Below are 25,143 nucleotides of genomic sequence, written 5' to 3'. Positions count from 1 at the left end.
TTGTATTTGTGAGTAACTTGAATTGTGTTGCTGCTTGAGATAGTCATAATGAGTATATATAGATAGATCTACAAGTTTTTGTGGAAACAATTCCTTGATGGATTCTGTGGTTGTGTTTTGGGCTATTATTTCATAAGAGAGAAAGGCCAATGAGATGTCACATGGTATTGTTTCATGATTGTCTAATTATATCCAGGATTTACTTCAGACTTGAAAACTCAGGCCAACCGATATGCTAATAATCCCACTCTTCTAGCAGACAAGCTCAAAACATATCACATAGCTACGTCAAACTATCGTTAAACAACCAGAACATCAGCTCTTGGAATTTGTAGACATGGTGGACCTAGAGTTAAGTCAGTTGCCAACCACTTCGGTAATATTTGGATTAGATTTGATATATTTTATTTTTCTTTTCAATTTTGGCCACTGAGCTAATTTGCAGATATAATTACGCAATTTAAAATTGTAGAGAAACTTTCATTGACCTTCAGCACAACTTGCACTGAAAACTAATAAATTAAACTTGATTGATGAATTTTTGAAAATTATAAAATTGTAGAATACCATGTGATCTTACAAAATTTAGATGACTTTCTCAAGTTTAAACATCAACTTATTTAATTTTATATATTGCTGGCCTCTACTTAAGGTGGTGGGTGGGACATACATTATTTATTATTATGACATTTGATGTTGAAAATTTGAGAAAATCATCTAAGACAACACCATGTGATCTATTATATGTCATTGTCTCCCTTAAGTTCTATGGCTCCCATTGACTCCCAATCTCATGGTCCTCCTTCATTGATCATTCAAGTTGCTGACTGTTTATTACATATCCTTTCATCTATATATATTAATGACTGCAAGCATTAAGAACCAACTCAAATTTATTCACAGTTCAAAGAATTTGAGATTCAGAAACATTCTTCATTTACACCAGTCTACCATTTTTAGACCAATATCTTTTCATAACACATACAAGAATGGGTTTTCGTTTAACCGGTATCATCAGAAGGGCTGCAAACCAAACATCTTCAAAAGGCGTGGATGTGCCAAAGGGATATCTTGCAGTATACGTTGGAGAGGAAATGAAGAGGTTTGTGATCCCAATATCATACTTGAGCCAATCATCATTTCAAGAATTATTGAATCAAGCCGAGGAACAATTCGGATATGACCATCCAATGGGTGGTCTCACAATTCCTTGCAGAGAAGACGTTTTCTTAGATATTACTTCTCGTTTGAATCTGTGCTAATATCTTCAGATGAAGGAACTGACATAGATTATTTTAGGCAAAATTGTACAGAAGGCACTTACATATTTTTCATTTTAGTCTACCTTTTGACAGTGAAAGATAAATAGAAAAACAACTGAGTGAGATGATTATGAACAAAGAGATTATGACTTATTTACGAAAATTTTCAACTAAGTTGTATTACAAACTTATATGCAGAAATATAATACAAAGAGACATATTTGTCTGGCATATGCTTAATTTTTCTCTTGTTCCATAATTCATGAAAAACAATTTATACTTTACTACAAATATGTGATTCTCTAGTCGAGGAATAGTAAATAAATCCAAGTATTCTTCTTAGTGTTTTCTCTTATTTAATGTCAGCTAGGGAATCAAAGATATTATATAAAAGTTAAATTTCAATTGCATAAGGAATTTAAACAATAATTTATTCAGTACATTAACTTTCCATGATCACATCGAATATATAAACAAGAATTTGCTCAAGCGTCACCGTCCCACAGCTCTTCCAAGGTTTTGTAAGGTCCACTATCAGATACAAACATTTCTACCTTTTGCAGTCTGCATTGCGGAATCTGATTGATTTTGTCGAATTCTTCTTGGTTCAATTCCCAATCAAATATTTCAGTGTTTAGTTTCATCCTTTCCTTGTTGAAGCTTTTCACAATGGGAATTGCCCCTTGCTGGTATATCCATCTTAGTGCTATCTGCATAATATATATCCACATTAGAAATAGACTTTCAATGTAACAGTAGTATAGGTACGACTTTATGAAGTTTGACATTTTGATATAATATAAAGAGTTGGTTCAAGATGTGGTATTAGCCACTTCTATGACCAAGTCTAAAGTTTGACCATTGAGAAAGAAAAAAAAAGAATTAGAAAAACAGGCTGTAAGTTTTAAAAACTTCACTAAAATTTTAATTGGCTAAACATAGGTGTCATTGAAAATAGTTTGAAATAAAATAATGAGCTGCACCTGGGCTACACTTTTCTTTCTAGCCTCAGCAATTTCTCGCAGAATTGAATTCTCCATCACTGCAGGCGAACCAAAACTTAGTTTGTATCCTCCTAGTGGTGACCATGCACTCACATGAATTCCTTTCTGCTTGCAGAATTCTCTGAGTTTCCCCTGATGCCATGATGAGTTCATTTCCACCTAAATCCAACTAACAAGTGAATGAGTATCGGATACGTGTATGATGCATTTCCATTTTGAAATAACAGACGCAACCAATAAGTGCATTTGATCTCTACGTCATAATTCCTCAAATCAACTAGCACTAAATTCTCTTAAGTCATACCTGATTAACTGCAGGATAGATTTTGGCACTTTCGAAGAGCATGGAGAGCTTTTTGATACCAAAGTTGCTAACACCAATAGACTTTGCTAAGCCCAATCTATAACAATATTCCATAGCTTCCCATGTTCCTTTTATATCAAAAGGAATTATATCCTCACTTTTAATGTTATAGCCTTCAACATCTTGTTTCAACCTCACTGGAAAGTGAATCAAATAGAGATCCACATAGTCCAACTTCAGTTTTCTGTACAATTTCAACCCAAAAATAAAAGTAGACAAGTAATAAAAATAACAAACGTAAAAGAAGCGGAAAAAAAGAAGTTAAGAGAAATATGCTTGCTTGATGGTAGTTTTGAGAGATGGGAGAACAAGGTCATGGTGAGCATCAGTACACCATAACTTGGAAGTAACGAACAGTTCATCGCGATTTTTAACGAGGCCTAGCTCTAAAGCTTTTGACACAGCTTGGCCTAGAGGTTCTTCAGTATTATAGACAGAAGCAGTATCAAAATGCCTGTAGCCTATTTCAATGGCATCAACCAAAATTGAGGTGAGGACTTCATGTGGTGGAGAGGGATTTTCTGATGTTCCAAAACCTATCATTGGCATCTTTTTCCCTGAATTTAGTATCACCTCTGGAACTTTCTTTGCTTCCATCTTTTTTTATTTTTGTTGATTTCAAGGCTTAAGCTTCATACAATTTATTGATGATAGTTCTGATAGAATAGAATATTAGTCATAATTAGTTATAATTATTTTCCTGTAATTATGCTGTATCATAATTAGATAGTTGACCTGCACATGTATACAGATATTCTATTCACATAATGAAAAGGCAAGCAATTCCATTATATTACAAGTTCAAGACGCAAAGAAGACGTTGTTGGTGTTGTTGTTGTTATTATTATTATTTTAAGATTGATTATTGAGTATTTGTCCCCTATGAAAAATCAAGTTAGTGAATGTTTGTTTTGTTTATACAAGGGGTTTGATTGAGTGATGAACTAATATAGCAAGCAACATTTTTTGTTGGCTATTGGCAGAAATGTTCTAATGGTTGAACAAGACAAAAAAAACTTTTATCAACTACTCAATGTATAAGACTAATTTATTCTTATAACCAATTAGACTGAAAAGTTGTCCCTTGACATAACTGTTATCTGTGAACAACTACACTTATGATGAGATCTTCCTCTTATCAGTCTCAGCGAGCCTTTATCTCATCCTCTAGCTAGCACAGGCAATAGATGGCACAGATTACAAGCATGCATCTCATTCATACATTTGTGTTGAACTAGGGGTACCTTTCTTTGAAGGAACGGTTAATAAACGAAGGGATTTCAGGTGAAATGGATAGCTAGGGCTTTTGGGTCTGAAACTAGGGGTTTTGGGTGAAAACTTCACCACATAGGATACATTTGTGTTGGCTCGAACCAATTTTTTGGCTAATACATACCACGTATTTGTTGTAGGCGCTATTCTACATTTGAGTGATGGGAAATAGCGCATAATTTGTTGCTTGACGTTAGTCAGGTGCGACTGATCCCAAATGACTGAGGCTAAATCCCTTATTTCACGTAGTGGAAGAACGCAGGTCAAGGCCACCCACCTCCCATGGTAAGCCGAGGGTCTGCAAAAGAAACAGGACAGAATTTTCCTTCTGGAAATATCACCACTCCATAAAAAATTCTTAAGTCATTTATCCAATCGACGTAAAAGCTTAATCAGCTAAAGATACACATGAAAAGAATAAACTAGCATACCATTGATTCTCTAGTTCATGAATAGTAACTAAATCCTTCTTAGTGTTTTCTCTTATTTAATGTCAGCTAAGGAATTAACGATACTAAGGAATTAACGATATTAATCAAAGTTAAAATTTCACTTGCATAAGGAATTTAAACAATAATTTATTCAGTACATACACTTGCATTGATCCCATCGAATATTTAAACAAGAATTCGCTTAAGGGTCGCCATCCCACAGCTCTTCCAATGACTTGTAAGGTCCATTATCAGATACAAACATTTCTGCCTTTAGCAGTCTGCATTGAGGAATCTGATTAATTTTGTCTAATTCTTCTTGGTTCAATTCCCAATCAAATATTTCAATGTTTTGTTTCATCCTCTCCTTGTTGAAGCTCTTCACAATGGGAATTACCCCTTGCTGGTATATCCATCTTAGTGCTATCTGTATAATATTTGTCAATATTAGAGAAAGACTATCAATGTAACAGTAATCTCAATACAGTGGTATATGTATGACTTTATGAAGTTTCAATATAAAACTATTTATTTGTTTCACATAACAATCTAAGGTTCATGATGTGGCATTAGCACTTCTATGACTAAGTCTAAAGTTTGACCATTGAAAAAAAAAACTTGAATTATAAAACAGGGCTGCATATTTTAAAACTTCATTAAAATCTAAATTGAATTAACATAGGTCATAGTTATCATTAAAAATAATTTGAAATAAAATAATCAACTGCACCTGGGCTACACTCTTCTTTCTAGCCTCAGCAATTTTGCGCAGAATCAAATTCTCCATCACTGCAGGCGAACCCCAACTTAGTTTGTAGCCTCCTAGTGGTGACCATGCACTCACATGGATTCCTTTCTGCTTGCAGAATTCTCTAAGTTTCCCCTGATGCCATGATGAGTTCATTTCCACCTAAATCCAAATATGAATTTGTATGATGCTCGTTGTGTCTATAAGTAGTAAGATATATCATATCTAGATGACAATTGCGTGCTTAGTTGGTAAAAAAGTATCGAAGGAAATATTTTGCGAAAGAATTACAATAAATTATTGGATACTATAAGTTTTGGGAAATATCTGACGATACGTGTATGATGCTCTTCCATTTTGAAGCAACTGAGGCATAATGAATCAAATCAAGTAGTACTAAATTCATATACCTGGTTAACTGCAGGAGCAATTTCGGCATTTTCTAAGAGCATGGAGAGCTTTTTGATACCAAAGTTGCTGACACCAATAGACTTTGCTATGCCCAATCTATAACAATCTTCCATAGATTCCCATGTTCCTTTTATGTCAAAAGGAATTGTATCCTCACCTTTAAAGTTATGGCCTTCAACGTCTTGTTTCAACCTTACTGGCCAGTGAATCAAATAGAGATCCACATACCCCAATCCCAGATTTCTAAAAAATTTCAATCCAAAAAACCAAAACAACAATATTAGACAAATAAAATACACAAACTTAAAAGAAGAAGAAAAAAAGGTTAAGAGAATTATGCTTGCTTGAGAGTGGATTTGAGAGCTGGGAGAACAAGGTCATGGTGAGCATCAGTACACCATAACTTGGAAGTAACGAACAGTTCATCGCGATTTTTAACGAGGCCTAGCTCTAAAGCTTTTGACACAGCTTGGCCTAGAGGTTCTTCAGTATTATAGATAGAAGCAGTATCAAAATGCCTGTAGCCTATTTTAATGGCATCAACCAAAATTGAGGTGAGGACTTCATGTGGTGGAGAGGGACTTGTTGATGTCCCTAAACCTATCATTGGCATATTTTTCCCTGAATTTAGTATCACCTCTGGAACTTTGTTTATTTCCATCTTCTTTTTTGTGTTGGTTCAAGGCTTAAGCTTCGTACAATTCACAATGTGACTATAAATAATAGTTCAAAACGCAAAGAAGATGTTGTTAGTATTATTATTATTTTAATATTGATTATTGAGTGTGTGTCCTCTATGACAAAGCAAGATAGTGAATGTTTGTTTTGTTTATAGAAGGGGTTTGATTGAGTCATGAATTAATATAGCAAGCAACATTGTTTGTTGTTATTGGCAGAAATATTCTAATGGATGAACAAGACAAAAAAACATTTTTATCAACTACTCAATGTATAAGAGTAATTTATTCTTATAATCAACTAGACTGAAGAGTTGTCCCTTGACATAATTGATAGATCTTCCTCTTTTCAGTCTCGCCGAGCCTTTATATCATCCTCTGACTAGCACAGACAATAGATGGTACAAATTACAAGCGTGCATCTCATTCATACCTTTTTCAAACCGCAAACAAACAGGTGCCTTTCTTTCAAGGAATGGTTAATAGACGAAGGGATTTCAGGTGAAATGGATAGCTAGGGCTTTTGGGTCTGAAACTAGGGGTTTTGGGTGAAAACTTCACCACATAGGATACATTTGTGTTGGCTCGAACTTTATAATAAACTTTTGAGCTAGTTTCAAAGACCAATGAAAATTGGTGTTTATATACACACAGAAAAGCAGATATAATAAGCAGTAATAAAACAAAGAAAACCAAGAGAGAATTTGTAAAAAGGGTTCTGTTTCTATATATAATCTTTTGTGCAAAAATAAGATGTATACAGAGTTCTTTGAAATTTGACCGACAAGTCAAAAATCTCTGTTCATAACTATCTCAGTTAGCTGTCATTTCCATTAAGAAAAGAATGAAAAATGAAGATATCTGATGTACAATTAGTCTTAGCTAACTAATATCTATGTAAGTCTTCGTTAGAGTTTGTGAGATTTAACATTGAAGCGAGATGTGAGCTCTTAGAATTCTTCTGCTAATTGGCTTAATTATTATTCTTGAAATGAAGGTTGGTTCAATAATAAAATGGAAATCACAAACAGCTTCAGTTTGAAACTTCATCCACAGCCTTGGAAGACGATGACATTTTAATACCAGGTAAACGGAATCCCATATTGTTATTAAGAGTTGCAACACAATAACGATGAATACAACAGCTTGTGTATGAAAGCAAGAAACTTTTGAAATTGTATTTGTGACTTGTAATGCTGCTTGAGAATGTAATGATGAGTATATATAGAAAGATATAGGAGACTTTACAGCCAATAAGCCAATAATTGTATTCTTGCAACATGACAAGTTCAAGACATATCACATAGATTCCTCAAATTAGGCTCTGATATATGAACCATGAAATCGACCATATAGCTACTAAACAATGGATTTTGAGATAAGGGAAGTCCACAATTTCTGAAAATATTCTATGTCTACATGATAACTAGTAAATAGAGAATTCGAGATAAGAGAATGCCAAAATTTTCTGACAATATTCTATCAGATAGGTTCCTCAAATTTGATAGACATGTTGATCCTAGAGTTACAAAATATATGACCCATGAAATCTACCATATAGCTACAAAATAATGAATTTGAGATAAGATAATAACACAAACTGAATTTGGAAATTGGAAATTGGTAGACATGTTGGTCCCATAGTTGTGCCAAATAAACAACCTGAATTTGGTATCAAACAAGTCCATTGTAAAGTGAATTTGGTTTCTTGAAGTACTTGTTAGATTAGAATTTTTTTATTTATTTTCTATTTTAGCCACTGGAATTAATTAAAAAATAGAATGATAAAATTTGAAATTGTAGAGAAACTTCAATTAAACTTAACCACAACTAGCATCAAAATCTGATAAGTACAAACTGATCAATAAATTTTGGAAATTTAGAGGTATATCTAAAATTTCAGTAAACAAAACTTAGAGAGTAGAAAAGATACAGTCATGGACTACAGATAAACCATGCATCAAAGGTAGCAAAACAAGTTTTTGCTGTAGACTGAGAATGTGTTATTCAAGGGATTAACTAACCTCAATTCTAAGTCATTGTTATTGTGCACTTGCCTATGAAGGGAACTATGATTGGGACTTTGGCACTCCAAATCTTAAATTTCTTATCTATATTATATAGTTATTAAAATAATTTTTTTCCTGAAATTTAACTTTCATGTTTGAGCCATACAAAAATACAACGGTTCTGCCCTTTCATGTGTACTGTTCGTGCTTTGAAATTTATCAGAACACCAAGTCGGTTTTTTCTGATACCAAGCAGTCCTGCTTATATTTTGGAAGGTCTGACTGCAAGGAAGAGTGAAAATTTTAACATAAAACAAACAAAAAACATAGGAGCTACTTGAAAAGTCGAATTCATTGTCATTATTCATCAAACGAAAAATGCATAGTCAAAATCTATCATTTTTATGATAATTACATTTCCTATCTCTGTAGGGTCTTTACAATTTGATAAGATGTCTCATGTTCAAAATGGATCTACTAACAGTAAACTATGCCAGTCTCCAACAATAGTGTGAGCTTTACAAGCGAGACATTATGTGCTGGAAGACATCTTCGGTGCAAGGAATAGGAAGGCCAACCATTGGATGATCATATTCAACAAGTCTTGAAATGAAATGAAGGTTGGTACATGTATGAGATAGAAATCATACTACTGTCACTGAGTAGTAGTGTGAGCAGCAGCCACAGTAGAAACCATTGAGTCCACTCCACAGATATTTCGTCCTCTGCAAATCTTGTAGTATCCGTTCTCTCCCCAGGTCTCACCCCACGAGTTTTTAACGATCCAATACGGCTTCTCCTTCTCCTTCATATCAGCTCCAGCTCCAGAACCATACCCCACAAGCAAAACTCCAAGATCCAGCCTCCTTGTACATATGTATGGGCATGATATTCCTCCCACGTATGTCTGCATGTATACCGCGTTTATTGCAGCTGCATTTGTGAACATTTGAATTAGACAATTATAAGAAAATAATAGTAATAATAATTACAATTCAAATTGTTTAGAGTATTACTGACCAGCAAGAGGTCCATGTTTAACGAGATTGGCGGTGATTTGGTTGTCATCAACCGAAATAGAACTGAAATTTGCCGCCACCGATCGTGCAGTGTTTGTCTTATAATAAGTATAGTCCTCCACTCGCATCAGCCCACCATATTTTTGAATGTACTCGTGATCACAGTCAACATGATGTTGCTCGCTAAGACTCACAAGTTCTCCGCTAGAGAGGAAGTGAGCACCTTCGAGTGCACCAATCGTACTGAAACTCCAACTTGAACCGCAGAAACCCTAATTCATAGTTACAAATCCAAAATAAAAATATTAAACAAAACAATAAACAAATTACAGCAACAATAATAATCATAATTAGAAACAATATATACCTGATTCCTAACCGGGGTAACCGCTCCTTTTTCTCTCCAATCAAAATCACGAGGAAGGTTCTCGGTCGAAAGAATAGGTGCAGCTTTTGCATGTCTCGGTAACCCTACTCCTTTTAATCCCAAGATGCTATTACGAAACTCCCTCGGAGTAAGATCGGAGAATCTTGTAACACCATGAGTTGCTGAAGGATCCATTATCCCATGTCTCTTAGCACGGTGAAGGTTAGACTTGAAGACGTTGAACCTATAATCATGTTCATCTTTGGAGGAATAAACCTTACCAAACCTTTGCTTGAATTCATTAAATTGATACTCAGCTCCTCCCTTATCGACCACCTGCTGGATTATTGGATCTTCTCTATCCTTCGGCATCGAGAATGCCAAGTCGACAGAGAAGAACAGGAAAAGGACAGAGAACAGCATGAAAGTTTGGTTACGATGATTCATGACTTCTTCTTCTGACTTGAACTTGATGGTAGTATGGTATGTTATGATATGTTAAGTTGGGTGCTGAGTGAGTCTTTATATAGTGGTTACGATTACTGAAAAAAAGGGGATTATAATAAGTGGATAACTAGATTGAGATTTAATTTAGTAGGCGCTAGCGTTTACTTAGGAGGGAAGTAAGCTTTGATAACGAATAACGGTTAAAGGAAGTTGATAGTTAGGATTTTTCTAGGCTGTTGCTTCATGTAGGTGTCATCTATTCTCGACTTATGAAATTTAATGATCATAAAAAATACAATTTTATCTCTTCTTAATTTTTTGACATGTCTTCAAAATTATATTCTTTTATGTCTTTCACTTCAACCACCTTCTATTTTCTCTCTTAAAAACAAACTAAAACAAACTCACTCAATCAAACACACTAACTTAATCTTATTTTAAAGAACAAACAAACCTAATCTTTTTTTTAACAACAAACAAACTTAATCTTATCCCAATTAAAACAAGTTTTCCTATAATTCAACTTAAAACACACTAATCTATTATCTTTCTCTAATTATCAAAGTTAATAATCAGTAAAAACACACTTTTGCCCCATCTTAATTTTTTGATATCTCGACATATGTTAACCTTTCTGTGTCTTTTGTAACAAAATATCCTATTTAGTCGAGAGAGAAAATAACTTTTAAAAGATTGATGTGATTTTGTAACAAAAAAGTTCCTTTTATATTGATATATCTAAATAAATTAAATTATTTAAAAAAATGATTTTATTACAATAAGCAAACACAAAATAGATTATGATTTTTTTTATAAAAATTTTAAAAATCACTAAATTATGAATTTCAATAATATTTTCATTTTAATTCGTAACAAACAAGCCCCAAAGGGTTTGCTATAACTTAAAAAAAAAAATTAAAGAGCATTGTGCTTGTTTATTATAATTTTTTTTAAAACCAGGTTAAAAAAGTCTAAAAGAGTCTTTAAATGAAAAGAGGTTATAGTAACTTTTCAAAAAATATAAGAGAGGGAGAAAATAAGTATAAAAAAATGAAGATAAATTTGTAAAAGAAATATGTTTTATATAGTTGTATTCAGACAAATATCTTTTTCAAAGAAGTGATTGTTATTGATATATATATATATATATATATATTTATAAAAAATAATAAAAATTAAATGGTCAAGGTCAAATGGTAGCTAAGAGATTTAATATGGAGAAAACTTAAGTACAATTCCTTAGGTGCTTTTCGTATGGTTCTTAACTAAATTTACCATAATTTCCTCAAATTCATAATTTTCTCAAAGTTTGTTATATCCAAAAAAAATGTATTTTTAGTTAAGAACTATACAAAAAGCACATAAGAAATTGTACCTAAGTTTTCTCCTAAATTAACTACCAATTCATTTTATAGCTCACTACCAAAAAAAAAAGTACATTTTATAGCTCAGTACCAAAAAAAAAAAAAACATTTTATAGCAAGTTTTGGGTAGCAAATCTTGTTTTTTTTCTTGTAGTGATAATTGATCATGTTTTTTAAAAAAGCTCTAAAAATAACCTCTAAATGATTGAATATCAATATAAGTTTTATGATACTTATTAAAAGGGGACCATATATTCAATTTACATTTGTTAAAAATAAGTTTTAAGATTGTACCAAAAAAAAAGTTTTATGATGTTCATATGCTTTTATCTCACACTGAAATGCAATATAACAATCTTCATATTATATTTTCTCTTTTACGATACTGAAATGCAATATAACAATCTTCCTATTATATTTTCTCTTTGCAATTTGTAGGGATATTGAATATTATATGCAGAGGTCAGGGTTCGAACCCCGAACATTCTACTTCTCCACAATTTAATTGTGTGAGCTCTAGCTAGTCACTAGACTACTTGACCAAAAAAAAGAACTACTTTCGTATGAGTTTTTCTTTTGTAGGTAATTCAATAAAAAAATGACAATTATTTACATATTTAATCTAAAAAAATATTTATAAATATAAATTTTAATAAATATGTTTCACTTATCAGTAAAATAAAAAAATACGGTTGAGACAATTATCGTTGATACTAACAAGACACTGAAAAAATATTTTCACTAACAAAATAAAGAAGAAAAAAATGTTCAATTATATATGATTGGTAATCACAAAATAACATAACTTCATTCTTAAAAAAAAAAAAAAAAAAAAAAAAAAAAAAATGAAACATAACTTCAAGAAAGTTACAAAATATTCATTAGAAGGCATATGCCTACTTTTCAAAAAAATTACACGTTTTCAAGATTGCTTCTTTTTTAAAAATAATTTTCCTTTGTTTTTTCTTTATTTTATTTTTTTTTCAAAAGGAAAATTATATTAAATAAAAAAATAAATAGATAAAGATGCTAGGGGTATTAGTCCTGAATCAGGTGCAACCCAAAACGGTGATACAACATAATAAATCAGATCAAATGTATCGATCCTAATCTATTTTAAAAAAGTTCACTAATCACAGACGCAAACCGGTGAATCCGTATACAGGCGCGAAGCCATATTTGAAAAAAAAATTAAAAATGAACATCTGTGAAGAACAATAAATGGATCAACTGTCAACACGATATCAAAATCCAAGTGCCAAAAACTCCCTGAACAAATCCGCAAGCATAAAAGCTCTTTCGAGTTGAAGAAACAGGTGTAGGCAAACAAGCACCTTGAATCCTCAGGCCACCATGTCATATTATAAAATAATATTTTTTATTGTTGTAGATTATTAATTATTATATCTTGACTATAAAAAACACTAAAAAAAATGATAAATGAATCACTAAATAATATAGTTTGTACAATTCATATACGAGGCTTCTAACGACATCTTTATCAATAAAGAAATCTTTATTATTTAATAACAATTATTTCAATGATTTTATCATGGGCAAATTACTCTTAAAAAAATTATGGGCAAATTACACTAACCTCCCGTAAGGTTTTCTTAAATAACACAAACACCCGTTCTATTTTTTAACTAAACACTAATCTCTCTTTTTTTTTTTTATCAAATTGACAAGCACCTCCCATATAATATAACACAGTTTAAACTTTATTAATTCCATTTTTTTTGAGCAATTAACTTCTTCATACGAGTATGAACTCACTTAGTTTTTGACCTTTTTTTCTTTCTATTTTTCACTTTGGTGAATTTTCCCAACTTATTGTTCCTTAGTCAAGGTGGTTTAATTTTTAAACTCTAAAGTAATAAAACGGATATATCGAATATTATTTCTTTTTCATTGATTAACCACAATGTCCATCAACAAAAAAAATTCTCATTTCTATATTCTCTTTTAATCTCTTCTGTAATTGCCGATGTTTGATTCTATTTAGTAGTTAAAACCAAATGTTGTTACTGTTTGTTTATTGCGAGAGAAAAAAACTTCATTTAACTTAATTGTAAAAAGAGAAAACAGATGCAAACAAACCAAAATGACTGAAATTAAATTGTATATTTATAAAGTCATTGAAATGAATAAAATGATGGGAGATTTATGTGTTTGGAAAATTAAAATGGGTGTGGGTTATTTAAGAAAATCTCCCACACTGTCACTTCCCTCATGCCTTCCTTCAACCGCCCCCTACCTCACAGTATACCTAACCACTAAAATTTTATACCACAAACTCCCTCTTTCCACACACATCCTCTAACACCATTTGCCTAATAAAACAAGGTTAAACTCCCGCCTTCTCCTAACCCCCAAACCACTGACCTCCTTGCCCAAACAAATAGAGTCCCAACTGACCCAAAGAATTTTTCTAAAATCCTCGACCCACCAAAAAAAAAACATTATAAAATAATAGAGGATGTATATGACAGACTTCAAAAGAATCAAACGACCATCAAAATTAAATTTTTACTTTTTCACCTTGACAGGCTCGACTTATTATTATATATAAACTATTGAAATTGGTTTGGTTTAGTCAAAAAAAGCATTAAACAGATAAATGGATCGAACTCTGGAATTTTCGATGTTACAGAAAAGTATTGAAATTGGTTTTCTAAATACATCCAAATTATTGGTTTTCATAATTTTGTAAACATGCATTATACATGTTTCTTCATCTTGATAATGTTGATGTCCAGCTGGTAGGTCATTTATCTTCTCAACATCTAGAGATCATACATACACCATACTACATGTTTGTGATCATGCGTTTTATTTCAAGTGGATTAATTATATATATATTGTTTTTTATGAACAACAACAAAAATTATATATACGATGTCCTCTACTTAAGGAGGTGGGACATGCATGATCTACTATTTTGACATTTGATGTTGACCCTTTAGATAATCTTCAAAGGTAACACCATGTGAACTATTATATGTCCTTGTCTACCTTAGGTTCTATGGCTCCCAATGACTCAAATCTCATGGTCCTCCTTCACTGATCATTCAAGTTGCCGACTGCTTGGTCCATATCCTTTCACTCATCTATATATATATATATTCATGGCTGCAAGCTTTTATAACCAACACAATATCATTCACAACCCAAAATATTTGATATTCAGAAACAATCTTCTTATACACAAGTCTTTCACTCTTAGCTCAATATCTTCTTTTAAAAACACATATATACAAGAATGGGTTTCCGATTACCTGTTGTCTCAAAAAGGGCTTCAAACCAAGCATCTTCAAAATGCACGAATGTGCCAAAGGGATATATTGCAGTATATGTTGGGGATGAAATGAAGAGGTTTGTGATCCCAATATCATACTTGAACCAACCGTCATTTCAAGAATTGTTGAATCAAGCCGAGGAACAATTTGGATATGACCATCCAACCGGTGGTCTCACAATTCCTTGCAGAGAAGACGTTTTCTTAAATATTACTTCTCGTTTGAATCTGTGCTAACATCTTCAGAAGAAGGAACTGAAATAGATTATTTGAGGAAAAATTGTACAGCAGGCACTTACTTAGTCTACCTTATTTAAATGAAGAAAAAAAATAGAAAAACAACCGAGTCAGGTTATTATAAACAGAGAGATTATGACTTGCTTAGGAAACTTTTCAGTTAATTTGTATTGCAAATTAAACTTATACGCAGAAATATAATACGAAGAGACTTATTTGACTTGCATATGCTTAGTTTTTTTCCTATTCCATAATTCACGAAAAAAACAAATTTTACTTTACTATGAACGACGAAAATATGTTTTATTTCAAAACCATCTGGGAGTCTCTACTGGTTTTGGATCAGTAATAGATTTGTTGGATTGTTAAGTAACCTTTACGCAATCGCAATCTTAGGACTCAGTATATATTTATTAAAAGAACTCTGTTGCTTTGATTTTGTTGGAAGGAAATTGACCGTTGAACTAGTGGAGTAGGATCCACGTTGTTTTCTGCCAAAGAAAGGCAATATCTACTGACTTCTGGTTTAAGTTTAGTCTTTAAATTTCAGTATATGCACGAGTTAATTTTCGAGTTTACAGAATTTAGATCAAATTACTGTACTTCACAAGAGCTAAAGAGAGATAAAGTAGAATTAATCAATAAGAATTTATACACAGAATAAACTTCTACGCGTGATTAATTTAAAGATTAAATTGTAAGTAATGATTTCATACTTCATGCTTTGTAGGGATTGATAACCCTTAGCATGATTTATACATTGAAAGGAAGTATAATGTATCAGTTATTTGAGATAGCATGCCATGTGATTCTCTAGTCCAGGAATAGTCATTAGATCCATGTTTTTAGATTACCCTTCTTAGTGTTTTCTCTTATTTAAGGTCACTTACATAAGGAACTTGGATTTGAGTACAATTTAAATCTTATTTGTGATGTCTTTAATCTCTTGAGCAAAACCCTTTTTGCATTATTTTACTACTTATAACTATTCAGCAGCTCATACACTTTCCATGATCCCATCATTTATTCAAACAAGAGTTTGCTCAAACATCACCATCCCACAGCTCTTCCAAGGTTTTGTAAGGTCCATTATCAGATACAAATATTTCTGCCTTTTGAAATCTGCTTTGATGAATCTGACTGATTTTGTCTAATTCTTCTTGGTTCAATTCCCAATCAAATATTTCAATGTTTTGTTTCATCCTTTCCTTGTTGAAGCTTTTCACAATGGGAATTGCCCCTTGCTGGTATATCCATCTTAGTGCTATCTGCATAATATATGTCAATATTAGAAATAGACTTTCTTTCAGTGTAACAGTCATCTCAATATAGTAGTAGTAGTAGTATATGTATATGACTTTGATAAGTTTCAACTGTTAAAAGATATCAAATATAGAACCATTTATTTATTCTCACCTAACAATCTAAGGTTTTGAAGAGCTGGTTCATGATGTGATATTATATTAGGACTTCTATGACCAAGACTAAAGTTTGACCATTTAAAAAAAGAAGCTGAATTTTAAAACAAATAAGGGATGTATATTTTAAAAACCTTATTAAAATTTTAATTGGCTAAACATAGGAAATAAAATAATGAGCTGCACCTGGGCTACACTCTTCTTTCTAGCCTCTGCAATTTCGTGCAGAATTGGATTCTCCATCACTGTAGGCGAACCCCAACTTAGTTTGTATCCTCCTAGTGGTGACCATGCACTCACATGGATTCCTTTCTGCTTGCAGAATTCTCTTAGTTTCCCCTGTTGCCATGATGGGTTCATCTCCACCTAAATCCAAACAAAAATTTGTAACAAAAACATATAACACTGTGTCTCTATGATTAGTAAGATGTATCATATATAGATGACAATTGTGTGCTTAGTCGGTACGAAAGTAATGAAAATGTATTCGAGAAGTTTCAGTGGAAATATTTCTAGAAAGAATGAGAATAAATTATTGGATACTTTTCATATAGGGAAGTGTCTGACATGTATCAGTATCGGATACGTTTATACATGTCTGATGCTTTTCGATTTTGAAGTGACTTAGGCAACCAATTAAGTGTATTTGATCTATATGTCAAAATGAATCAAATCAACTAGTGCTAAATTCTTTTACCTGATTAACTGCAGGAGCGATTTCGGCATTTTCTAAGAGTATGGAGAGCTTTTTGACACCAAAGTTACTGACACCAATAGACTTTGCTAGGCCCAATCTATAACATTCTTCCATAGCTTCCCATGTTCCTTTTATATCAAAGGGAATCATATCCTCCTTTTTAAATTTTAAGCTTTCAGCATCTTGTTTCAACCTTACTGGCCAGTGAATCAAATAGAGATCAACATACTCCAATCCCAGATTTCTAAAAATTTCAATCCAAAAAAACCAAAACAATAATATTAGGCAAGTAATAAAATGCACAAACTAGAAAGAAGTAGAAAAAAGGTTAAGAAAATTATGCTTGCTTGAGGGTGGTTTTGAGAGCTGGGAGAACAAGGTCATGTTGAGCATCAGTACACCATAACTTGGAAGTAATGAAGAGTTCATCGCGATTTTTAACGAGGCCTAGCTCTAAAGCCTTTGACACAGCTTGGCCTAGAGGTTCTTCAGTACCATAAAGAGCAGCAGTATCAAAATGTCTGTAGCCAATGTCAATAGCATCAAGCATAATTTGTTGAGGAGGAGTTGTTCCTGTTCCAAAGCCTATCATTGGCATCTTTTTCCCTGAATTTAGTACCACCTCTGGAACTTTCTTTGTTTCCATCTTTTTTTTCTTCTTTGTGTTGGTTCAAGGCACAAGCTTCACACAATTCACAATTGTCCCTTATAAATGTTAACTTTGAGATTTGAGTTTATAATTTATAAATGATAGTCTAAGACACAAATAAGATATTACAATTAGGTTAAAATATGGTTTTAATCCCTGCAAATATGTCTCATTTTCGTTTTAGTCTCTGTATAAAAAAATTGTTATTTTTGATCCCTGCAAATATTTTTGTTTTTGAAAATAGTCCCTGTACTATTTTCAAAAACAAAAATATTTGCAGGGACCTTTTTTAAAAACAAAATATTTTGCAGGGACCAAAAACTACAAAATTGGTTTAGTTATATTGTGCCACGTATGCAAATCATCACAAAAGTGGGGTCAGGGACTATTTTCAAAAACAAAATATTTTGCAGGGACTAAAACCAAAACGAGCCATATTTGCAGGGACTAAACCATATTTTAGCCTTACAATTATTATATTATTGACTATTTGACTATTTGTTCCCTAATGACCAAAGCAATGACCAAATCAAGATCGTGTATGAATATTTTTAATAGGGGTTTTCTTGGTGACTAGGTTATCACTAAAATTGGTGCAATTGTTAAATACATGACAATAGTTAAATGTGACATTCCCTCAAACAAAAAAAAAATTGTGACATCTCATATGTATACCATACAATTCACAATCAATAGAATACCTAAATACACATGACATGTCTCCTTGACATTCTAAACAAACATTACATGTGGCATCCACTACAATTGTTTAATCATGTGCAATACTTTAATAAAATTGTTTTAGTCCATTGACAATGGTTATATTAACTCATTGATTTATTTTAATTCTTTAAATCGTAACCATTTTGAAGATATATTTCATTAGAGGAGGAATATATTGACTCCAAGATCAAGAGTAAGTCTCTATAGTTACTCCAAATTTTGACCTTCCATTTTAATATCAATCAACGGTTATGATTAATTATTAATAATTGTTAGTGTGAGGTCTTTCTTTCCCTTCCTCATTATATCATATAATACTATAGTTGGGACTATAGGATCATTGGCGTGCATATGTATTCATGACTTTGAAGAGATGAAAACTTCACCTGAAAGTTCAAGTGTGTAGGGTCCTTACCAACTGCCAAGTCATGTGATTACTCATAATCAATTCCCACCATATATACAACAATGAAGACTATTCAATCAAAAGGACTTTCCGTGCTATTCACAAAGTACTAGTCCTGCAAGCTGTTATGATAAAGAAAGCCATTGATTTTGACTGCAGAAGACATTATAACACGCAACCATTGAATTTATGCTTCTAGCAGACCAATGACTGATAGTAATGTGCAGCTAATGTATCAACAATTGAAGAAATTTCCTTTAGCTGTCATATTCATTCCTTCATTTTGGCGATGCATTATTTGTTAGGACAAATGACTCATTTATCTGATGGCAAATGGTTTTGATTCAAGATGTGATGTCGAAGCCACTTATGTGATTGCTCTAGGCCAATGTGATTAACCCTAGGCTCCCCTCATGATCCAACAGTGGTATCAGAGCTGATTGTTGACTAAAGGTGACGTTGTATCAAAATTACTCTTGATAATGGTAGTCAGTGGCATATCAAGTTGACGTTGTGTGCAAACGACAAAACAAGTGTATGTGGATGAAAGAACAAGGTAATTATTCGAGCAATAAAAATGTGGGCAACTCATCTTCAAAGTGGGCCATTATTCTAAAACACCATGTGGAGGTTCGTGAGCCATTGTCTCATACTAAACCCTGTCATATAATATAGCCTACTAAGTACTAACCATTCAACTCTTTAAATAAGGATATCCTAACAGGGACCATGGAATGAGGCCTGTGTCATTCAGTGAAATAATTGACCTTGTTACTGAATTGTTATTGTGCACTTGTTCTTTATGAAGGGAAGTTACCTCATGTCTATGTTATGTAGTTATTAAAAAGAAAACTTTGTAAATTTATGTTTCACCTTTGTCCTATGAAAATTAATTTTGCTATACCCTTGTAGGAATATGTGTTCTAGTCCTGCTTTGAAATGTTTCAGAATACAAAGTATTTTTGTCTTTTAGTAAACAACATTACTCATATAGTCGTATTTCATAAGTTTATAAGTTCATTAAGTGCGATAAACCAAAAACGTAAAAGAGCTGCTTGAGTAGTTGAATTCATTCTCATTAAACAAAACATATTTACAATTTGCTAATCTAATGGTCATTTCCTTCTCATCTTTTAGAATTTGATGAGATAACTAGAATACAAAAAAATATTTCTACTAAACTATGTCAGTCTGTTTTGGTGTCAGATTCATAGGCCATTCAAGCGAGATGTCATATGTTGAAATACATCCTCGGTGCAAGGAATGGTGAGGCCACCCATGGGATGATCATATCCAAACTCTTCCTCAAATTGACTCAATAAGTCTTGAAATGATGGTTGGTTCAAGTATGATATTGGGATCACATACCGCTTTTGTTTCTCTCCAACATATACTGCAAGATATCCCTTTGGCACGTCCACAGCTTTCGAAGCTGATCGGTTTGCAGAAAATGATGCCTTTCTGATGATACCAGCAAAACGAAAACCCATTGTTGTATGTGTTAAAACTTGAGAATATTCAGTTTTAAAAAAAGACCTGTAAGCAAGAAGCAAGTTTTTGAAATTGGAATGGTTTAGGATGTGAATGATTTGTGTTGGTCCTAAATGCTTGTAGCCTTTAATATATATAGATAAGAGAATATGGAAAAACTGTTGGCTACTTGAATGACTAGTGAACGAGAAATAATCTACAAAGGAGACAAGATCATAGATAAGATCGCATGGAATTGTCTTAGATAATACACCAACATATATCTCCCTACATGAAAACAGGTTTATCAATGCAAGAGAAAGTTTAATTAACCTTGTTACTTATTTAGCAAGGCAGGGACCGCAAAGTTCCGTTCAGGTATGCAAATATCATGGAGTTTGTCTGGCAAAAATATAAATTGTGGTTCCTGGTGGTTTGTGATCTTGTGTTCAATATTTGTTCTCGTTTTTCCTCCTAACACTGCTTCTGAACTATAAATCAGGTCCTACGCAAGCTTTACAAGTGGCACATAAATATGATTTATTTAGCTGGTATATGTATATTAGTTTCCTTGTCAATTAGAAGAAAGATGTGAGATGTCTAAACCATGTCTACCATTGCATTAGCTATACCAAAATTCAATAACAAACATCAGGTTTCTTTCACCAATCCACTGTCTTTAATTTTTCCATAGTTGTGTTACAAAGTGGGGTATTTGAATGTTCTTCCATTTAACTTCATCTATAATCCTTGAAAATGACTTCTATAAGACAATAGTACAATACCATGTGATCCCTTGTCCGTCACTAGGCCCTATCACAGCTCACCAAAATACTTTCATTGGCTAATTGATTTTGTAGAGTTCCTTAGCTTCTATATATACACTATTCCATGGGTTCTCAAGCAACGTAAGTCTTTTGCATCCTAAATTATCATAAGTCAAATATATATTTCCCATCCAAATCCTCTAACAATAAAAGAAAAAAACAATGGGTTTCCGCATAGCAAAGCTTATCAGAATGCCATCATTTTCGTCAACACAAGCATCTAGTAAAGGATTCGAAGTCCCAAAAGGCTATCTCGCAGTCTATGTTGGAGATCAAATGAGGCGGTTTGTGATTCCAGTATCATACTTGAACCAACCTTCATTTCAAGAATTGCTAAATCAATCTGAAGAAGAATATGGATATGATCATCCAATGGGTGGTCTTACCATTCCGTGCAGCGAGGATGAATTCCGAAACCTCACTTCTCGCATGAATTGAGCTGTAGATATCATGCTAATAGAGATTAATATAGATTAGTTCATTCTAATTTGCATAGAAGGCTTTTTTTTTTTTATCTGTTTTGAATATTTTGTTCATTTTGTTTCTGCCATGTAACACTCATTCCTACGGAAACAAAATGTTCCCTCAATGAGAATGTTGGTACAAGATATTGTTAAATCATTTTTAGCTTATTCTAAATCTCAACAAATTCTATTATATACAGCATCATTAGTTTGCTATATGAATTCATTCCAGAATCAAAAAGAAAATAAATTTATTGCATAAATATATCTCCTCATGTTGAAACACAAATTTATTGATCAAACATTACCAGAAGACACTCCAAGTTAACATCATGAATTTAAGATCATAAATGCAACTTTTCTTGACAGTATATTGGAAAGGCTGCAATAAATTACTTGTGTGTCAAGGTTACTAGAATCATTTTGTGCGTATATAATGAAAAATTATATGTAAACATCTACAATATAAACGATGGAAAAAGGTTTTAGATTTATGAATATTTAGTATTTAGTTACGAACCATCACCCTACTCAATAACAATGTCGCCCATTATATGTTTAACATAAATAACTAGGAAAAAAATTAAAATATTAGGCTATGATTAGAGGAAGTTAATTGTTTCTGACAGCAACCATAATCATCTCTAAATATATATAGATAAAGAGTGGTTTGGAAAACCATTTGGTACACAAATGATTGATGAAGAGCTTTGAAAATGTTATGTAGTTTATAAAAAAAATTAAAAATAAATTAAAAATAAATAAAAATTCCCTTAATTTTCAGGATACCTAGTCCCTTAATTTTCTTATAGCAAGCAACATTACTCATATAGTCATATTTCATAAGTTTTTAAGTGCAATAAACCAAAAACACAAAGGAGATGTTTGAGTAGTCGAATTCATTGTCATTAAAAAATGTCTTTATGCTATAAATTTGTCAATCTAATGACATTTTTCATCTTTACAATCTGATAAGATAACTAGATTACAAAAAATTATCTCTACTAAAACTACGTTAGTCTATTTTGGTGTTTGATTCATAGTCCATTCAAGTGAGAAGTTATATGTTGGAAAACATCTTCCGTGCAAGGAACGGTGAGGCCACCCATGGGATGATTGTAACCAAACTCTTCCTCGGCTTGACTCAACAATTCTTGAAATGAAGGTTGGTTCAAGTATGATATGCGGATCACATGCCGTGTCTGTTTCTATCCAACATATACAGCAAGATATCTCTTTGGCATGTCCGCAGCTTTTGATATTGCTCGGTTTGCAGAAAATGAGGCCCTTCTGATAATACCAGAGAAACGGATACCCATTGTTGTATGTGTTAAAAAGTTAGAAGAAGTGGTTTTAGAAAAAAATTAAAAGCAATAGCCAAGTTTTTCAAATTGCAAATGTTTTTAGGATGTGAATGATTAGAGTTGGTTCTAAATGGTTCTAACCTATAAAATTTATATAGATAAAAGAATTTTGAGAAACCATTGGCTACTTGAATTATTAGTGGAAGTATATACTGTAGTATAGGATCAGGATGGAGTCATGGAATCTACAAGGAGACAAGAGCATATATAAGATCACATGGTATTGTCTTAGAGGCCTACCCTACCATAAAACAGACCTATTCATGGAATAGAAAGTTTAATTGACCTTCATATTTGATTAGGATGGCAGGGATCGCAAAGTTTTGTTCTGGTATGCAAATTTTGTGGAGTCTGTCATGCAAAAATATAAAATGTGGTTCATAGTGGCTCATGTTCTTGTGTTCAATATCGGTTCTCTTCTCTCCTCCTCACACTGTTCCAACACAAGCCTAACAAGTTGCACACAAATCTGAGATGTATTTAGCTGGTAGATGTATATTAGCTATAACATCAATTAGAAGAAACATATGAGATGTCTAATGGATGTCAACCATTGGATTAGCTATAGCAGAAAACATCAGGTTTCTTTCATCAATCCACTGTCTTTAATTTTTCCTTTGTGTTACAAAGTGGGGTATTTGCATGTTCTTCCATTTAACTTCATCTAATCCTTGAAAATGACTTCTATAAGACAATACCATGTGATCTCTTGTCCCTCACTAGGCCCTATCACAGCTCATCAAAATACTTTCATTGGCTAATTGGTTTGTAGAGTCCCTTAGCAACTATTTATACACTACTCTTTGGGTCTCAAGTAACACAAGTCTTTTGCATCATAAATTATCAGAATTCAAATATTTCTTTCTCATCCAAATCCTCTAACCATAAAAAAAAAAAAAAAAAAAAAAAACAATGGGTTTCCGCATAGCAAAACTTATCAGAATGCCATCATTTTCCTCAACGCAAGCATCTACCAAGGGATTTGAAGTCCCAAAAGGCTATCTCGCAGTCTATGTTGGAGATAGAATGAAACGGTTCGTGATTCCAGTATCATACTTGAACCAACCATTATTTCAAGAATTACTAAATCAAGCAGAAGAAGAATTTGGATGGATACGATCATCCAACGGGTGGTCTCACAATTCCTTGCAGTGAAGATTCTTTCTTACAACTCACTTCTCGATTGAATTGAGCCGTAAATCATGCTAATCAGACTTAGATAGATTAGTTAAGGCTAATTAGCACAGAACCATTTTTTTTTTCTGTCATGAATATTTTTTTCATTTTGTTTCTTCCATGTATCAATCATTCCTATGGAAACAAAATGTTCCCTCAATGAGAATGCTATGACAAGATATTGTTAAATCATTTTTACCTTTTTCTATATTTCAACAAATTCTGTGATATACAGCAGCATCATTAATTTGTTATATGAACTCATTCCAGAATCAAAACGAAAATAAATTTATTGCTTAAATATGTTTCCTTGGGATCAACAACAAATTTATTGATCAAATAATATTAGATGTTAGTCCAAAGTTAACATCATGAATTTAAGATCATAAGAATGCAACTGTTCCTGACTGTATTGGAAACACTAGTAAGTTACTTGTGTTTCAAGGTAACTAGAAACATTTCGTGCATATATTGAAGTACATATTAAAAGTTATATGTAAACATTTGAAATAAAAAGGATGGAAAAAAAGGTTTTGGATTTTTCATCAAAAAAAAAATGTATTTTAACATTGAGTCTGAAATCTGAATATAAATATAACATAAATAACTAAGGAAAAGTTACAATGATAGACTATGATTAGGAAGTATGTGCAATACTTGAATTTATAAGTTTATTGTTTGGAAAACCACTAGGTTCATAAATGATTGAAGGCCTATGCAAAGTAAGGTGAAGGATCACATGGTATTGTGTAGGACGTCTTCAATCAAAGATGAAAAAATTATACATGTTGAATGCCCCACATTCTGATGAAGGAGCGAGTAGGTACCCATTTGAATTTTTTTTTAAACAGAAATATGTACAGCAAGTCAACAGCTAATACTTGTTTATTCATTATTCTAAAAAAAAAATGCCATTATTCTAAAATCTCTTGTGTCTCTTGATGAAAATCTATAAGACAACACCATGTGGTGGTTAGTGAGTCATATAGCCTCCTGAGTCATTCAATTCTTTAGATAAGGATATCCTAACAGGCACCAT

At 32.5% G+C, this 25,143-nt stretch overlaps 8 protein-coding genes across 11 annotated transcripts; 2 read left to right on the top strand and 6 right to left on the bottom strand.

Moving 5' to 3' along the window:
- The first annotated feature begins 837 nt into the window (after nt 1-837).
- On the top strand, nt 838-1,493 carry LOC120580119 (auxin-induced protein X10A). Its single transcript, XM_039833220.1, has one exon. The coding sequence runs from the start codon at nt 990-992 to the stop codon at nt 1,260-1,262; it is 273 nt and encodes a 90-aa protein (XP_039689154.1). The 5' UTR covers nt 838-989; the 3' UTR covers nt 1,263-1,493.
- An 86-nt stretch (nt 1,494-1,579) lies between these two features.
- Nucleotides 1,580-2,715, bottom strand: LOC11438088 (methylecgonone reductase). The gene is made up of 3 exons (XM_024781556.2): nt 2,571-2,715; nt 2,246-2,425; nt 1,580-1,972 (listed from the first exon to the last, which is right to left on the bottom strand). Exons 1-3 carry the CDS (start codon nt 2,682-2,684, stop codon nt 1,748-1,750), a joined length of 519 nt encoding a protein of 172 aa, XP_024637324.1. The 5' UTR covers nt 2,685-2,715; the 3' UTR covers nt 1,580-1,747.
- LOC11440203 (methylecgonone reductase) lies at nt 2,651-6,201 on the bottom strand. 4 transcript variants are annotated; one of them, XM_024781555.2, is made up of 5 exons: nt 5,837-6,201; nt 5,492-5,735; nt 5,064-5,243; nt 4,496-4,760; nt 2,651-2,767 (listed from the first exon to the last, which is right to left on the bottom strand). In XM_024781555.2, exons 1-4 carry the CDS (start codon nt 6,151-6,153, stop codon nt 4,536-4,538), a joined length of 966 nt encoding a protein of 321 aa, XP_024637323.1. In that variant the 5' UTR covers nt 6,154-6,201; the 3' UTR covers nt 2,651-2,767; nt 4,496-4,535. The 4 variants fall into 4 exon arrangements, with proteins under 4 accessions (XP_024637323.1, XP_024637321.1, XP_024637322.1 ...); XM_024781553.2 differs by lacking the exon at nt 2,651-2,767 and adding an exon at nt 3,237-3,286; XM_024781554.2 differs by lacking the exon at nt 2,651-2,767 and adding an exon at nt 3,648-4,200.
- Nucleotides 2,866-3,266, bottom strand: LOC112421143 (methylecgonone reductase). Its single transcript, XM_024781557.2, has one exon. It carries the CDS (start codon nt 3,225-3,227, stop codon nt 2,892-2,894), a length of 336 nt encoding a protein of 111 aa, XP_024637325.1. The 5' UTR covers nt 3,228-3,266; the 3' UTR covers nt 2,866-2,891.
- Nucleotides 6,202-8,388: 2,187 nt separating the features above from the next.
- On the bottom strand, nt 8,389-10,061 carry LOC11439660 (cysteine protease RD19A). The gene is made up of 3 exons (XM_003607062.3): nt 9,565-10,061; nt 9,199-9,469; nt 8,389-9,111 (listed from the first exon to the last, which is right to left on the bottom strand). Exons 1-3 carry the CDS (start codon nt 10,009-10,011, stop codon nt 8,834-8,836), a joined length of 996 nt encoding a protein of 331 aa, XP_003607110.1. The 5' UTR covers nt 10,012-10,061; the 3' UTR covers nt 8,389-8,833.
- Nucleotides 10,062-15,524: 5,463 nt separating this feature from the next.
- On the bottom strand, nt 15,525-17,746 carry LOC11439149 (methylecgonone reductase). The gene is made up of 4 exons (XM_003607060.4): nt 17,373-17,746; nt 17,026-17,269; nt 16,515-16,694; nt 15,525-16,178 (listed from the first exon to the last, which is right to left on the bottom strand). The coding sequence occupies exons 1-4, from the start codon at nt 17,669-17,671 to the stop codon at nt 15,954-15,956; spliced, it is 948 nt and encodes a 315-aa protein (XP_003607108.1). The 5' UTR covers nt 17,672-17,746; the 3' UTR covers nt 15,525-15,953.
- A 2,117-nt stretch (nt 17,747-19,863) lies between these two features.
- Nucleotides 19,864-20,693, bottom strand: LOC11440594 (auxin-induced protein 6B). Its single transcript, XM_003607059.3, has one exon. It carries the CDS (start codon nt 20,291-20,293, stop codon nt 20,012-20,014), a length of 282 nt encoding a protein of 93 aa, XP_003607107.1. The 5' UTR covers nt 20,294-20,693; the 3' UTR covers nt 19,864-20,011.
- Nucleotides 20,694-20,864: 171 nt separating this feature from the next.
- On the top strand, nt 20,865-21,757 carry LOC11437674 (auxin-induced protein 10A5). The gene has a single exon (XM_003607058.4). The coding sequence runs from the start codon at nt 21,263-21,265 to the stop codon at nt 21,536-21,538; it is 276 nt and encodes a 91-aa protein (XP_003607106.1). The 5' UTR covers nt 20,865-21,262; the 3' UTR covers nt 21,539-21,757.
- The last annotated feature ends 3,386 nt before the right edge of the window (nt 21,758-25,143 follow it).

The sequence above is a fragment of the Medicago truncatula genome, chromosome 4, assembly GCF_003473485.1.
Source record: "Medicago truncatula cultivar Jemalong A17 chromosome 4, MtrunA17r5.0-ANR, whole genome shotgun sequence".
Classification (NCBI taxonomy): Eukaryota; Viridiplantae; Streptophyta; class Magnoliopsida; order Fabales; family Fabaceae; genus Medicago; species Medicago truncatula.
Note: the sequence above shows the minus strand (reverse complement) of the source record. Positions and strands in the feature narration are given on the sequence as shown.

Coding starts and splice junctions, on each gene's coding strand:
- LOC11437674 (XM_003607058.4), top strand. CDS start 21,263: ATGGGTTTCCGCATAGCAAAGCTTATCAGAATGCCATCATTTTCGTCA.
- LOC11440594 (XM_003607059.3), bottom strand. CDS start 20,293: ATGGGTTTTCGTTTTGCTGGTATCATCAGAAAGGCATCATTTTCTGCA.
- LOC11438088 (XM_024781556.2), bottom strand. CDS start 2,684: ATGGAATATTGTTATAGATTGGGCTTAGCAAAGTCTATTGGTGTTAGC. Junction 2,426..2,570: donor TCTATCCTGCAGTTAATCAG/GTATGACTTAAG, acceptor AGTTGGATTTAG/GTGGAAATGAACTCATCATG. Junction 1,973..2,245: donor GAAAGAAAAGTGTAGCCCAG/GTGCAGCTCATT, acceptor TATATTATGCAG/ATAGCACTAAGATGGATATA.
- LOC11440203 (XM_024781555.2), bottom strand. CDS start 6,153: ATGGAAATAAACAAAGTTCCAGAGGTGATACTAAATTCAGGGAAAAAT. Junction 5,736..5,836: donor GCTCTCAAATCCACTCTCAA/GCAAGCATAATT, acceptor GAAATTTTTTAG/AAATCTGGGATTGGGGTATG. Junction 5,244..5,491: donor TTGCTCCTGCAGTTAACCAG/GTATATGAATTT, acceptor ATTTGGATTTAG/GTGGAAATGAACTCATCATG.
- LOC11439660 (XM_003607062.3), bottom strand. CDS start 10,011: ATGAATCATCGTAACCAAACTTTCATGCTGTTCTCTGTCCTTTTCCTG. Junction 9,470..9,564: donor TTACCCCGGTTAGGAATCAG/GTATATATTGTT, acceptor ACTATGAATTAG/GGTTTCTGCGGTTCAAGTTG. Junction 9,112..9,198: donor TAAACATGGACCTCTTGCTG/GTCAGTAATACT, acceptor TCACAAATGCAG/CTGCAATAAACGCGGTATAC.
- LOC112421143 (XM_024781557.2), bottom strand. CDS start 3,227: ATGGAAGCAAAGAAAGTTCCAGAGGTGATACTAAATTCAGGGAAAAAG.
- LOC11439149 (XM_003607060.4), bottom strand. CDS start 17,671: ATGGAAACAAAGAAAGTTCCAGAGGTGGTACTAAATTCAGGGAAAAAG. Junction 17,270..17,372: donor GCTCTCAAAACCACCCTCAA/GCAAGCATAATT, acceptor TGAAATTTTTAG/AAATCTGGGATTGGAGTATG. Junction 16,695..17,025: donor TCGCTCCTGCAGTTAATCAG/GTAAAAGAATTT, acceptor GTTTGGATTTAG/GTGGAGATGAACCCATCATG.
- LOC120580119 (XM_039833220.1), top strand. CDS start 990: ATGGGTTTTCGTTTAACCGGTATCATCAGAAGGGCTGCAAACCAAACA.